Raw genomic sequence first — 15,196 nt, forward strand, 5'->3', positions numbered from 1 at the left:
GGGATTGAAGAAAACACTTGTTTCCACTGCATTTATTACTAATATAAAAAATGTTAGAAAGAAAAAAAAATTCTCTCAGTTCTCCAACGGCTCTCATCCTTCCCTCTTGCCCACACAACTCCTGACCCATTTCTTCTGGGTCAGTTCAAAACCAAACCTGTTCACTGCCGTTTTCACAGAAAACAACCAGTACCAGGGATGTAGGAAAGAAGGTTAGATGAGGGCGACAGTACTGTCCAGGTTCCACCCAAAGGTAGGCCGGGTGGAGATTCACAGAATTCAGACAAAAGGGCTGGTGGCCTCACAATGACGTACTCTAACTAAAGTGGGCTGGAGAGGAAATAGGGTAGCCCATCAGAGGCTTCAGAGGACATCTCATGGGCTTATGTCAAACCCAGAAAAACCAACACCAGGAGAATGGGGAGACTAGAGAGGCAGTCTTGTGGAAAGTTTCAAATTCTCCCATGTTGGGAGGTGTGGAAAGTCTAGAGGGCACCAAGAGCCTCACTCATTTTGGCAGAAAAACTTACTCTAGTGTTGGGAAGTCACAAAGATGCCACGGACACTGAGAAAGGCTACGTAGGAGGGGATGCACAGTTTCACAAAGCACAGTGATCACAGACCAGAGCAGTGGGGATCATGCTACTGACGAAGAAACTACAAAATCCAAAAGCAGGGAGAGTGGCCTTTCAGGGAGACTGTACCAGTCGTCCATATTTGACCCCAGGTCAACCTGGTTGACCTGCTCAGTTTCACAGAGCAACTGGCAACTTTGGGGGTAGGGGCTGTCACATAAAAAGGACTTAAAACAAGCAGCTAGAAGAAGGAAATGGTAGGAAACTGCTCCAGGGCTCTCAGGAATCGAAGGCAGTACCAGGGGCGAGGTGGACAGATGTACAAGAAACAGCACCAAAGAGGTTTCCTGTTCAGCAGTCAGTTGGCGATGGGGAAGAGGATCCAGGAGGCAGTTGAAGGGAGCAAAGATGGGGTCCTGAAGATGAGTCTCTGGAGGCTGGATCAGAAGAAAGCCCACATACTGGGCACCAGTGATGAAACAGCTCTGGACCCCAAACTGGAAGGCTGTGGATAGGGGTGGGTGTCACTGACTGAGGGTGGTGGGTAGAACAGCCTCACAGTAGCCATCACAGGGCCACAGGGAAATATATGGCGACTAGGTCAGTGGGCTCCTTCCAGCCTGGATAGGAAGGCACAGTCTCACAGAGGAGGTCCATTGACACCTGGGTGGTAGAAGGCACAGAGGTCTTCATATCGACAGTGGCCCTTTTTGGCAAAGTGTCGGCAAACGGGGCGGTTGGATTTGTCTGTAAACAAGTCAAAATTGAGCAGTTTAAAATAAAAGAAAGGAAAAAAATGTAACAAAAGCAGAGAAAGAGAGGGCAGTCAGATTTTCTACTCCCTACCACTTCCAGACATTTTAGAATAGTAGTCATTTTCCTGGGAGAAAAACACATTCAGGGCTACTCTTACTTCAGAAGGACAAAGGACAACCCAAAAGAGAAGAGTCACAGGCATTTGGGGAGTGGTGGATATTAAATGTTATAGGCATAAGAAAAATGGACCTTACCTTCCATAACTTGGGGGCCATCCTTCGGCGGGCAGGTATTTTTGATAAGAGACCAACTTTTCAGCCTTCGAGGATTTCTCTGCTCTTTGTGAAAGCCTCCCCTGGAAGGGCCCCCATGGCCTGGTCCAGGAAAAGGAGGTTCAGTATTGGCCCCCCACCAACCACGACCATATGGGCCACACCTGGGGCCTAGGCCTCCCCGAATTGGGCCTCTACCCCGAGGAGGCGGTGGGAGACTCAGCAGTGGTGGAATCATTGGTCCTCTTGATCCTGGAGGACCTCTGTGAAGAGCTGAAGAATAAGAGAGAAAGAAAGACATGGAAAGGTGATCAGTGGCCAGCTTAATTCTGATAAAGCAGCCCTGTGTTTTTGTTGTTTTACTTTTTATTGAAGTACAATATACATACAGAAAAATACACCAATTTTAAATGTACAACTCAACTGCCATCAAAGTAAACACACCTGTGATTTTACCACCCAGGTGAAGGGATAGAGCCTTCTTAGCACTCGAAAATCCTCCCCACTTTGTGCCCCCCCCCACTATTCCACCCTCCTCCCCAAAGGTAACCACTCTCCTGACTTCTAGCACCATAGGTTAGTTTTTGCCTGTTTTTGAACTTCGCACAAATGGAATCATACAGTCTGCATTCTTTTCTGTCTGGCTCCTTTCGCTCAACATCGTGTTTGTGAGATTCATCCAGGTTGCCTGTAGCAGGAGTTCGTTCATTTTCATTGCAGTGTAGTATCCCATTGCATGCACACACAACAACTTATTTATCCATTCTACTGATGGTGGACATGTGGGTGGATTCCAGTTTGGGGCTATAACGAAAAATGCTGCTATGAACATTTTTATACATGTCTTTGTTACACATATGTATGCATTTCTGTTGAGTATAAACGTAGTAGAAGTATTGTTGGGTCCTAGGGTATATGTATGCTGAAGTTTAATGAAGTCAAACTTTCTTTTTTAAAGTGACTGTACCAATTCATACTCCCACTGGCAATTGTTCCATAGTCTTGGACAATACTTGGTATTGTCAATTTTTTTCACTTTGCCATTCTGGGGAGTGTTTTTATTTTGTTTTGCTTTTTAATTGTGGTGGAATATGTAACATAAAATTTGCTGTCTTTTTTAAAAAAACTCTGCCCAATGTGGGGCTCGATCTCATAACTCTGAGATCAAGAGTCATATGCTCTATTGACTGAGCCAGCCAGGTGCCTAAGATTTGCCATTTAACTATTTTTAAGTGCATGTTTCAGTAGTGTTAAGTAGATTCTCATTGTTGTGAAACAGATCTCTTTAGAACTTTTCCATCTTGCAAAACTGAAACTCTATAGGTACTGAACAACTCTCCTTTTCCCCCTCCAATCAGCTCTTACTAACCACCATTCTACTTTGCTTCTATGAATTTGACTACTTTAAATACCTCATAAGTGGAATTATACATTTGTCTTTTTTTGACTGGCTTGTTTTATTTAGCAAGATGGCCTGAAGATTCATCCATGCTGTAGCATGCAATAGGATTCCCTTCCTCTCTGGGGCTGAATACTATTCCATTGTAAGAAGATACCATATTTTCTTAAAAAAAAAAAAAAAAAAAAAAGAAGATACCATATTTTGTTTATTCTTCTGTCAATGGGCATTTAGATTGCCTCCAGCTCTTGGCTGTTGTAAATAATGCTGCTATGAATAGGAGTGTGCAAATATCTCTTCAAGATCCTGCTTTCCATTCTTTTGGATATATACCCAGAAGTGGGAATGCTGGATCATGTGGTATTTCTATTTCTAACTTTTTCTGAGGAAACTCCATAGTGTTTTCCATAGAATTGCACCATTTTACAGTCTCACCAACAGTGCACAAGGGTCTTAACTTGAAGTGTTAGGTTTTCATCTTGCAATTATTTAACAACTAATGATATTGAGTTCTTGTTCACATGTTCTTGGTCATTTAGATCTCGGTTTTTGAGAGAGAGCTGTTCTGGCACGTTGCCCATTTTTTCCCCAACAGGTTGTCTAAAAGAGGCCTGTGTATATTCTAGATTCAAGCTCTTCATTGGTTCTATTTGTTGCAAGTATCCTCTACTCTATGACTTCCTATTAATTTCTTAATGGTATTATTTCATTAATAAAAGTTTAATGTAGTTCAGTTCATCAATCTTTAAAATGTTTATTATCTATTTAAGAACTGTTATCTCCTCCAAGACCATGAAAATATTTTTCTTTACTTTTAACACTTAGATCTATACTTCAGTTGGAGTTGATGTTTACATACCATATGAATAGGTCAGATTTCATCCCCCTCAAGAATACCCAATTAATCCAGCATCATTTATTTAAATGACCACTATTTCAGCTCCAACTTCATCATAAAAGAGGGGTCTACATACGTGCAGGCCTGTTACTGTACTTTTTGTACGAGGCTATTGACTTTTAGGTCTGTTGTGCCAACATCACACCATAACTACTACAGCTTTACAGTAAATTGTGACATTCAGGTAAGTCCTCCAACTTCAAGATTGTATTTGCAGCTTTTGCATTTCCATGTAATAACACAGAATGTTTATTTCCATTATAGGGATTGATAGGGATTGTAACCAGGAATCCACTGAATCTACAGATCAATTTGGGAATAAGCGACATTTTTACAACACTGAGTTTTCCAATCTGTGAATATACATCTTTCCATTCATTTTTGAACAGAATCCCTTATCTTTTAGTTTTAAGTTCTCCTGGGTTTTAGTCCCTCCCTTGCCCCCTTCTCCAGGACTAATCAAAGAATCAGAGCCCCCTCATCCTCACCTGACTTGGGGTCACCAGGCTTTCCATTGGCCATGGGGGGAGGGCCTAGAAGGCTGGGTGGTCCTAAGAGCAGACATGAAAATATAGTTATCAAAATGGACTAAAGTTATAATGATCCTGTCTTATGTTTTTCTACTAATTTCTTAATTCAATCTGTAAAGCCAGACACATTCTCAGTAGTGTTACATGTTCTCAGGTAAATCCACCTGCCCTTTCCTCAAAAAAAAGTTTCCAGTTTGGAAAAAAAAAAATAAAAAAGTGGAGACTCAGTCAAGGAGTATAACGCGCGGTAAGACTATCTTACAGCTTTCTCTTTCCCTTAACCTAGTTGCTACCCAAAAGATCCCGGGTGATTCCAGATGTAATCCAATCCTCCCTTTAACTGTTGGCCAATCAGAACGATCCCCCCCGCCCCCGGAGTAGTTCAGAGAAGGCAGCACTTCTATCTAGCTTCTCTGTGCAAGTCTGGCGGTAAACTGTTATCCTAGTCTTCGCAATCTGCAACCTCTCTAGGGCCCCCTCTCCCTTGCCGTTCTGCGACTGCGCACACGAGCTCTTTATCTTCTCCCCTGCCCTCTTCAGAAAGGTTAGAGGCCGGATCGAAGTTGAGGGGTCAAGGAAGAGAACTCGCTCAGGACTCCACACCGGACAGGATCCCATCCCCGCCCCAGTGTTTGAGCCCTTCTTCCTTCCGTTAGAGCCGCCTCCCCCGCACCTTTTCAGACCCTAACCCTTCGCCCTCGACCAGCTGACAGGCATGTGCACACCCCTCACCGATGGGACTCCCATCCTCCTCGTCTCCAGTCTCCTCCCGCTCTGGCAGCGGGGGCTGCTGCAGTGGCGGCGGCTGCTGCTGATTCTGCTTCTTTCGTTTGGGCATCGTGATTGCGGCAATGGCTGCAGCTGGATTTGGAGGGCAGTGAGGAAGGGGCACGCGGGGATTCTATTTCCGCTTCCGGTGAGTGCATGGAGAGGCTGATGCTCCCGCCATTTAACTTCCGGAAAGCTCCGGGGAGCTTTTATGCGTCAAATTCTATCATAAAACGCCTCCCTCGGTCTCTGCCAGGCACAGGAGCAGTCTCAAGGCTACTTTTTATTGCGTTCCTCTAAATGCTTTTAAAAATTCCTCTCTTCTCCCCTCGCAAAGAACCCACGACTGGCTGCTCACTGTGTGCCATAGAGTCGACAGGCTCTCGGGCCAGAAGGCCTGAGAGAGCTGTCGCACCTTAAGATCGCCACATCCGGACCCTGGTTACTATGGTAACGGCTGCAGGCACAACTTCGTGCCCTCTGACCTCTCTCCAAAAATCCTTGTCCCACCTGGGTTTCCTTCCTAGCCTGCCTTTGCCCTTATGATCTGTAAACCTGCTCTTTACCACTACCTTGACAAGGAATTTGGGTCCCACGGCTCTTGAGACCGCTACCCGCCCCTCAAGACGTCTGGCCCCGCCCCCAGTGTAGACGAGCAACTCCACTCTATTCCTGGGACGCGCAGTCCAGTCTTTCCACTAAGGTCAAGCCCGGGGGGGTGGGGGGCTGGGAAGTAGCTTCAGCGCAATCACGCTCTTTCTCCCAGGTGGTAGGACCCGCCCTCCGCTCCCCCTCCCCCTCCCCCTCCAGGTGAGTGGTAGCTTCCCCCACCCCCAGAGCGCAAGGTAGTGATGATACAAGTCCCCCCTCCTCCGAACGCGAGTTGGTAGCGTCCGTGACGAAATTAGCTTGATCCTCCCACGCGCGCCTCCTTCCTCGCCGCAGCTGCGCCTTCTCGGTGCCACTGACTCTCACGTGCAGTAGCGCACCCCGCATCCTGCTCTCGCCTCGCTCCTATAAAGAAGTGGCTGTATTTCCTTCGCTTTCCACCCAGGCCACAGTTAGGGGGGTGCGGGCAAATCGGCCAGGCCCGCCCGCTGACGTCACCTCATAGCCCCGCCCCCTCTAGGGTCCCAGGCCCGTGCGGCGGGGGGTGCCCGGGGGGGTGGGGGGGGAGACAGTTGAGGCGGCGGGAGCTCGGCGGAGGGTGGGCCAGGGGACTGGTCCAGGCCATGCCGAGAAAGAAGCCCTTCAGCGTGAAGCAAAAGAAGAAGCAGTTGCAGGACAAGCGGGAGCGTAAGCGAGGTCAGTGCGGGAGCGAGGGGAGGGGGCGGGGCTCGGGTTCCCGGCACCTCTGGAAGGAGGGGTGTGCCCGCCGCACCCCTGCGGGGTGTGGGAGTGGGTGGTGGCCACGCGCAGACGATCGGGATTCTCTCACCCCAGTCTCCCTGGAAGGGGTGGGAAAGGATGGGGAATTGGGGGAGGGGAATCCCTCCAGCTCGAACGGGGCGCCATCCCCGCAGGTCCCTGGAGGAGGAATGACTCCCCCCCACGCACATCCGGTAGGGTCTTGGGCAGGATGCTGGGAGGATCGGGCCTCAAAAGAAGTGGGGTGGTGTGAGGGGAAGCCACACAGACCGGGGAGGGGGGTCTTACCGCCCCTTAGAGCCGTCCAGTATTGGCGTCACCGCCTCCTCCCCGCAGGGCTCCAAGATGGGCTGCGATCCAGTTCCAACAGCCGCAGCGGGAGCCGGGAGCGACGGGAGGAGCAGACCGACACCTCGGACGGGGAGTCTGTGACCCATCATATCCGCAGGCTCAATCAGCAGCCTTCCCAGGGGCTGGGTCCTCGAGGCTATGACCCAAATCGGTGAGAGCAGGCTGGGGGCGCTGGCCGGGGCATCCCCGCCTACCCGGAAGTGAGAGCGTTGTTGGCTGGGGTGGGAGGGGGGAGCCTGCTGCTGGTCGTGGAGGGGGTGGGTCTGGGATGCCGTCCGTCTCTTCGCTGGCAGCTGGGCTCACGGGAGCCGGCCACAATCCTCCTTTGCCGGGCGGGGGCGGCTGGAGAGAGTTCTTGGCTTTTAAAAAAGCGAGGTTTAGAGAAGCTCAGAATATTGCGGGAGAGGGACTTGAGGGAGGTGGACTGAGAGGAGACTTGGACAACTTTGGAGAGAAAGCTCTATGAAGTTGTCTGCCCAGGAGGGGAGTTTGTGGCCATGGGATTGCAAGAGATGCTGCGGTCCCTGTCCCATTAGATACCGGCTGCATTTTGAGCGAGACAGCCGGGAGGAGGTGGAAAGGAGAAAGAGGGCAGCCCGCGAGCAAGTGTTGCAACCTGTTAGTGCTGAGCTGCTGGAGCTGGACATCCGGGAGGTCTATCAGCCTGGCTCAGGTGAGAGCTCAACATCTGGGTGTTTGGAAGAGGCAGTGGGCTGGGGGAAGGAACTTGGAAGAAGAAGATCTGACTGTGAGGGATGAGAGGTCTGGGATCTATTCTTGAGCCCTGAAACTATTTTGATTTACTTGGACTTTTTCCCAACTTCCCAGTTCTGGACTTTCCCCGACGTCCTCCTTGGAGCTATGAGATGTCCAAAGAGCAGCTAATGAGCCAGGAGGAACGGAGCTTCCAGGAGTACCTTGCAAAGATTCATGGGGCTTACACCTCTGAAAAACTCAGCTACTTTGAGCATAATCTGGAGGTGAGAATGGAGTGGGGACAGGAGTGGGGCATAGTGACCGTTGGTCACATTGGTCTGGGGTCAGGCAGGAGAGGAATTCTGGGCTTAGGTACTCTTCCACCAATCTTGTTTTTTCAGACATGGAGGCAGCTGTGGCGTGTGTTGGAGATGTCTGACATTGTCCTACTTATCACTGATATCCGACACCCAGTGAGTACTAGGGGTGAGGGTGACAAGGAGGATGGGGAGGAAGATTCTTGTGGGGTAAAGGGCGGAGGCAGGAGTTGGGAGATGGAGAGGTCTTTCCTACCGCATAGTGATGTCTGCAGTCAAGAAGTCAGTCCTTTGTTCATCAGTGTCACAGTTTGTCACTCCTGCTCAGGTTAACTGACTCTTTATTCCTTTGATGAAAAACTATGTATCCTGTTTTCATTCCACCATAGCTAGACCAATAGGATGTTTTAGTGTGGAGCTCCAGGGGATTCTGTGAAGGCAGCCTGGGGCTCCTCCCTGCCCCACCACATCAGTCTCTATAGAATTCAGCCTTACATGGAAGACTAGGATAGTAGTTAAGGCTCTAAACTTGGCTGCTGGACAACCTTTCTGTTAACCTGGCTCTGCCACTCCATTGCTGTCCTCTAGTGGGAGAAAGGGAGGTCTGTGGGGACATTGAGCTTGGAAGTCCTTAATGGCCCATATATACACACTCCTACACATACGAATGTGTGTACTCACATGCACTCACACAGCCACATATGCTTATCACAAATCTACAGACATGTGCATGTGCATACATGCATCTAAATACGTGTAGATAGTTGTGTGCACACAAAAACAGGTATTATGAGTTTTATCCCAACCCTACTCTTATGCCTGACCCCAATCTTTACACCAGTGTGCTAGGTATCACTATTTCCTTGTCTTGTTTTTGGCTCATTTCCATCCCTAATCAGGACCTGTAAGAAGTCCCCCAGAGACAAAGGCACAGGTATTGCTTACTGCTACTTTATTTTTTTAGTTCAGTTTTGCTAATTTACCCTTTTGCCCCTAGAATCTGCTACCCCCAGAGTCTTGTCTCTGAGTGGTACCTGGTGAGTGGGGAACTAGAGGCAGAGAACTCTGGGTTGACCTCTCATTGCTCCCTCCTCTCGCCAACCCTGTCCCAGGTTGTGAATTTCCCACCAGCACTTTACGAGTACGTGACTGGAGAACTTGGGTTGGCCTTGGTCTTGGTCCTGAACAAGGTGGATCTAGCCCCACCGGCTCTCGTGGTTGCCTGGAAGCATTATTTTCACCAACACTATCCCCAGCTCCACGTAGTCCTTTTTACCTCTTTCCCTCGGGACCCCCGCACCCCACAGGACCCTAGTAGCGGTGAGTGGGCAATGAGAAAGGCAGCATGGGAGAGGTGGGGTGGCAGGGGACAACGGAGAATAGAGAAGCTTGTTGATGAAGGAGTACCTGATCTTGGGCCTAAGGGTGGTGGGTGAGTTGGGGTGTATAAGCCCAACACCTAACACTAAGCCTAACACTTGTGCCCTCTGATCTCAGTTTTGAAGAAGAGTCGGAGGCGGGGGAGAGGTTGGACTCGGGCCTTGGGGCCAGAGCAGTTGCTGAGAGCCTGTGAAGCCATCACTGCAGGAAAAGGTATATAGCTAAGAGGGAAGCTGTGGAAGGATATGGGGGAGACCCAAGACCTAAAGTCATTTTGCTTCCCTTCCCTGAAGTTAGTCCCTTCTATTATGGATGTAGTTGAGCACGCGGGGGAAGGATAGAAGAGGGAGCACAGGGGCACCTGGGTGGCTCAGTAGGTTAAAGCCACTGCCTTCGGCTCGGGTCATGATCCCAGGGTCCTGGGATCAAGCCCCGCATCGGGCTCTCTGCTTAGTGGAGAGCCTGCTTCTCTCTCTCTCTCTTTCTCTGCCTGCCTCTTTGTCTACTTGTTATCTCTGTCTGTCAAATAAATAAATAAATAAAAATCTTAAAAAAAGAAGAGGAAGCACACATGGTGGCAACAAAGACAGCAGGTAGGCAGGAACCCCAGTGTTCTGTTGCCTTCAGTCTTCCCTGTATTTTTCCGAAACTCAACACAGGCCAAGAAGAATCTGTCATGTGGATTGGCACTCTCCAACTCCAGAGGGAGTTTTGCAGTACATAGTCTGTGCAATCATCTCTGGTGGCTCTGGGGAGAACCTTTATCATCTTCTTTCCTGAACAGTGGACTTGAGCAGCTGGCGAGAGAAGATTGCCCGAGATGTGGCTGGGGCCACCTGGGGAAATGGCTCTGGAGAGGAGGAGGAAGAAGAGGATGGACCTGCAGTCCTGGTGGAGCAGCAGACTGACTCAGCGATGGAGCCAACTGGCCCAACCCGGGAGCGCTACAAAGATGGGGTGGTGACCATTGGCTGTGTGGGTAAGGAAGTGGTGGCCCATGCGTGGTGGCCTACCCTGAGGTACAGAGTTTCAGAAAAGGAAGGTGTCAGCAATAGTGAAAAGGTCCTGGTGCCTTTGAGTTAAATTCAGGCTTAGCTCTTACTAATCTTGAGCAAGTTATTTACCCTTTCCGAGTCTTAGTTATTTTAGTTTTTAGAATGAGGATGCTGATACCCAATTAGAAGAACAGATGTGAGGAATGAAGAGAATAGCATAGGCAGAGCCTAAGGATGACTGACAAATAGTATTACTAGTAATAATCACGATTGTTAAACTTTAACCTTTACGTAGTGCTTACCAGGTACCAAGCATTGTTCTAAATGATATATATCTTAACTGTTCCCATAGTCATAATCGGTCTGTAGTAGAGAAATCATTACGTCCTAGTAGGAGGTTAGTTAGCATTCATATCTTCTAACTCTTATCCCTTTAAGTCTGTTGTCAAGGAGAATTTCCCTGAATTAAGAGCTTTGTCTCCATTCTTGGTGGGGAAGAAAGGAATGTATGATTAGGACCCAGGCCCCTTCCCTTTGTTGATGGGAGCCGTAAGAAGTGACTTGGGCAAAGTTGTGGCATTGAGGTGATAGGGGAATCAAATTAAGGAAAGCAGAGTAGTTAGTTGGGCTCCTTGGAAACATTCCTGAGTTAGTCCCCTTTTTGTCTTGGGAACAACCTACCTGATTGCTGACAGATGGCACCCTCTCCAGTCATTTCCCCCTGCTTCTCCCTGGTGAGGGTGGAGGGGGGGTGGGGGTGGGGTGTCCACTCTTCAAGACTCTGCAATACCTGTGTGCAGTAGCTTACATCACAGTGATGCAAGGTAGAGCATTTTCTGTGGCATAGGCAGTCCTGAGCTTGGATTTACTTCTAGTTATTGACAGATGTTTTGCTAAGTGCCGGGTGCTGTTCCAGGAGCAGATAATGCTGCCGTGAAAGTGGCAGAAAGGTCCCTACTCTCACAGAGCTTATTGCCTTGGAAATAAATAGATTCATGACTTGAAACCATATTATTTAGGGACAATGAAAGGGGATAGAGAGTGACCCAGAGAGGAGGGTTCTCATGTAAAGTCCCCTTTGAGAAGAGCCCGGCATGTTGAGAGGAATAACCATTTGGAGATAAGGGAAAAGGGCCTTCCAGGCCAAGGGATTAGTAAATGAAAAGATCTAGATGTCAGAGCAAGCTTGGTGATTATGGGACAAGCCAGTGTCAGAGCACTGGGAGATGGGAGCCATGGGGATGAGTAAGATCGAGGAGAGGGGCAGGACTTGGGATTTCGTGGTCTGTGAAAGGAGCTGGGTATAGAGCTGGGTCATAGTATCTCAGTTGGGTAAGAAGGGAAGTGAGGACATGAGTTCAGTATGGAATAGTGGGTCAAAAATTTACTGGAAATGAGGAACAGAGTAAGTGAGCTGGAATGACGGGGTATCAGGGCAGAGAGAGTGGTGCTTGCAGTTGAGATTTTAGAAGCGTGAATTGACCAGATCCAGAGTATGACTGTGGCAGTGGGTAGTTGAGGAAATGACCTTCGGAAGATAGATGCTGGCACTCAGAGGCCAGAGTATTAAACAGGCCACCTGTGCGGATACCAAGGTCACCCAAAATATTAGAGGTAGTCCTGAAGAGAGTGGCAGTGAGCCTCGAGGTTTTCCCGTCTTCTCCCTGGAGAAGTTGTGATGATTATGAGCTGCATGTCTTACTTGTGTTGGGCATTTAGTGTACCACAGGCACTGAACCACACAGTTGTATTTAATCCTGACCACTTTGAGCTTGAAGGTATCTGTACTTGTAAGATGAGGAAACAGGCTCAGAAAATGAAGTAAATTGCCTTGAGGTTATAAAGCTGATAAGTGGAGAGGCCAGGATTCAACCCTGGCAGCCCAGAATCTGATTTGAAACTTGCAAGGTTGTACCACTTTGTTAATTTCCTTCCATCCTTCCTTCCTTCATAAGATTGATTTATTTATTTGACAGGAAGTCAGTGGGAGAGGAAACACAAGCAAGGGAAGTGGGAGAGGGAGAAGCAGGCTTCCTGCTGAACAGGAAGCCCTATACGGGGCTTGATCCCAGGATGCTGGGACCCTGAGTTGAGCCCAAGGCATATGCTTAGCGGCTGAACGACCCAGGCACCCCCTCTTCTTTAATTTCTGTGCCTTACTTCCATTCTTATTTATAGTTATAGCACCATATCCTGCCTGTCGCAGAGTAGGGAACTGTCTAATGTTAATTTTTCTTGCCTTTCTAAGGTTTCCCCAATGTGGGCAAGTCCTCGCTGATCAACGGTCTAGTAGGCAGGAAGGTCGTGAGTGTCTCCAGAACACCTGGCCACACCCGATACTTTCAGACCTACTTTCTCACCCCCTCTGTGAAGCTCTGTGACTGCCCCGGCCTCATATTCCCATCCCTTCTGCCCAGGCAGTTACAGGTATGAGGGCAGAGGGGGCAGGAAAGGAGATGAGGCAAGAGGTCAGGAACAGACTGAGCATTCTTAATTTGCCCTCAGGTTCTGGCGGGGATCTACCCCATTGCCCAAATCCAGGAGCCATACACCGCTGTGGGCTACCTAGCCTCTCGAATTCCTGTGCAGGTCCTGCTCCACCTGCGCCACCCAGAGGCCAAGGATCCCTCAGCGGAACACCCCTGGTGTGCCTGGGACATCTGTGAAGGTGGGCTCTATGTTCCTGGTTTCTCCTCCCCTTACCCTGAACCCTGTCCTATCTCCTCACCTGTCCTCACAGGTTCTGCCATTGATGAAGCACCTGGCTGCTCATGCCTGGATTTCTGTCGTGGGGCCAGCAAGATCAGTGGTCTGGGATGATCTGTAGAAAACTGGAAGGACTGTGTTACAAGAATAGGGTGATGGTAACTGGACCCAGTTAATGGCTTCCCTCCCTACTCTTCTTTTCTCTCTCCAGCCTGGGCAGAGAAACGCGGTTATAAGACAGCTAAGGCAGCCCGGAACGATGTGTACAGAGCAGCCAATAGCCTCCTACGGCTGGCACTGGACGGCCGCCTCAGCCTGTGTTTTCATCCCCCGGGCTATAATGAACAGAAAGGTCAGACAGCCACTGTTCTTGTGTTACTATGTAGGCAAAAGGTTGCAGGCTCTGTGGCTACACAGAGCGAGGGTTAGACCTGGATTCTGTACCTGTTCGTCAGCTCTATGTTACTAAGCATCTTTGAGATAGTTTCCTGATCTGCAAAACCTGGATGATAGTTGTCCTCTGGCAAGGTGATGGTAGAGAGTAGAGTTAATATATGCAGAGCTTCTGTTCAGTGTCCAGCACATGGGAATTTGAATGAATGAATGAATGCCAGCAGCTGCAAAACCGATTGTTACTCTTAGTCTTTGCCTCTTCTCCATCTTTCTTTGGCTTTAGTTCCTCGCTTAAAACTTTCCTCTGTTCTCTTCTTGTTTTGGTTCCCCAGGCACCTGGGAGTCCCATCCAGAGACCACAGAGCTGGTGGTTTTGCAGGGCAGGGTGGGGCCAGCTGGTGAAGATGAGGAGGAGGAAGAAGAAGAGCTGAGCAGCTCCTGTGAGGAGGAGGGAGAGGAGGACCGGGATGCGGATGAGGAGGGGGAAGGGGATGAGGACACCCCAACTTCAGCTCCAGGGTCCAGCCTGGCTGCCCGAAACCCTTATGCCCTACTGGGAGAGGATGAGTGCTGAGTTCCTACCTTGTGCCATCTTCTCCACCCAGTATCTCTGCTTTTGAACTGTCCTGGGGGTACCTCCCCTCTGCTGCCCCAATTGTGAATAAAGATGGTCTGCTTTGTAACCCCTTCCCCGAATGGACTGAGGTGAGAGCGGCTGTTTTAGCCGACAGCTGTGGGAAACCTCTCTCCTCTTCTCCTTTCTTTCCCCTCTTTGGGAAGGAAGAGTTCTCTTAGGGGTTAATTCACTGGGTTGTAAGGCTATGAAATCCACTGTCTTTGCTCACTCTTCTACTCTGTACCTTATGAATCCCAGTATCAACATGGGGAGGGGAAGTCACTTCAGGCTTTGAGGCCAGGTCTAAATCCAACCCTCTTTTGGAGTTTGTGCCATTCCTTTTCAGATTTGAGCAGCAGCTGTGTGTGCCCCCTGCTGCTAGACCTGGGTCTATTAGGTTCTAGTAGTAGTACTACTATTTGGAGCAGAAGTGGTAAGAGATGTGACAAGCTGATGTCGCCATGTGAGCTTTTTATAGGACTTATTGAAATTCAACAAATACTTATCAAGGGCTAGCTGTGTGTCTGGATCTCTGCTAAGCACTAAGCATATAAAAATGTGTAGATAGGGCCTTCCCTAAATGTGCAGCCTGGCCATGATTAAGACCCCATTCTCAGGCACCCAAGTTTTTAGATGAAGAAGAGTGTGTGATGTTTTCTAAATCTTTGAGGCTCATACGCTATCATTCTAGGACTTCGTGTTGATAGAAGTTTTTAGTTAAGAAGATGGTGATTAAATGTGTACAAGTAGCATCTTAATTACTGGCAGCAAGTAATGTGCACATTCATGATTTAAGCAGACCAGCCCTTTAAGTACAGTGTTAAGCTTCATTATTTAAAGGCCCATATGCCCTAAAAGTCTATGAAATTGATTGAGGGCACAGAGATAGTTTTTTGAATCCTATTTAGCCTGGGCTGGGGCTAGAGAAAAGATGATCACTGCAGGGTCTGTGCTAGAACTCAGCAGGTAGCCAGAGCTGTCTTAAAGAGTCCTGGGCCTCTCAGCAGTAGTCAGCCATCCTATGAGTCAGAGCATCTGAAGATTTCCTGTACTCCTTTGTTAAGCAAGCAGCCAGACTCCTAGACTTAATTATTGGAAAAAGGGAGAATGGGATTTGTTGCCTGGCACAGTGTTGTCTGAGTTAAGCATTAGCAAAAAGTATTTTTAATGGGCTGA

General features: G+C 48.7%; 2 protein-coding genes across 7 annotated transcripts; one reads left to right on the forward strand and one right to left on the reverse strand.

Moving 5' to 3' along the window:
- Window positions 1-4: 4 nt before the first annotated feature.
- Window positions 5-5,848, reverse strand: PRR3 (proline rich 3). 6 transcript variants are annotated; one of them, XM_045065217.1, is made up of 6 exons: window positions 5,163-5,295; window positions 4,389-4,451; window positions 2,225-2,407; window positions 1,802-1,876; window positions 1,586-1,705; window positions 5-1,322 (listed from the first exon to the last, which is right to left on the reverse strand). In XM_045065217.1, the coding sequence occupies exons 1-6, from the start codon at window positions 5,266-5,268 to the stop codon at window positions 1,216-1,218; spliced, it is 654 nt and encodes a 217-aa protein (XP_044921152.1). In that variant the 5' UTR covers window positions 5,269-5,295; the 3' UTR covers window positions 5-1,215. The 6 variants fall into 6 exon arrangements, with proteins under 6 accessions (XP_044921152.1, XP_004781671.1, XP_044921154.1 ...); XM_004781614.3 differs by having other exon boundaries at window positions 1,586-1,876; window positions 5,163-5,848; XM_045065219.1 differs by lacking the exon at window positions 2,225-2,407.
- A 525-nt stretch (window positions 5,849-6,373) lies between these two features.
- On the forward strand, window positions 6,374-14,087 carry GNL1 (G protein nucleolar 1 (putative)). Its single transcript, XM_004781618.3, has 12 exons — window positions 6,374-6,503; window positions 6,903-7,068; window positions 7,454-7,590; window positions 7,746-7,897; window positions 8,015-8,086; window positions 9,043-9,250; window positions 9,428-9,523; window positions 10,095-10,289; window positions 12,554-12,732; window positions 12,811-12,973; window positions 13,223-13,363; window positions 13,737-14,087. Exons 1-12 carry the CDS (start codon window positions 6,431-6,433, stop codon window positions 13,976-13,978), a joined length of 1,824 nt encoding a protein of 607 aa, XP_004781675.1. The 5' UTR covers window positions 6,374-6,430; the 3' UTR covers window positions 13,979-14,087.
- The last annotated feature ends 1,109 nt before the right edge of the window (window positions 14,088-15,196 follow it).

The sequence above is a fragment of the Mustela putorius genome, unplaced genomic scaffold, assembly GCF_011764305.1.
Source record: "Mustela putorius furo isolate JIRA1106 unplaced genomic scaffold, ASM1176430v1.1 tig00003856_pilon_pilon_pilon, whole genome shotgun sequence".
NCBI classification, from domain to species: Eukaryota; Metazoa; Chordata; class Mammalia; order Carnivora; family Mustelidae; genus Mustela; species Mustela putorius.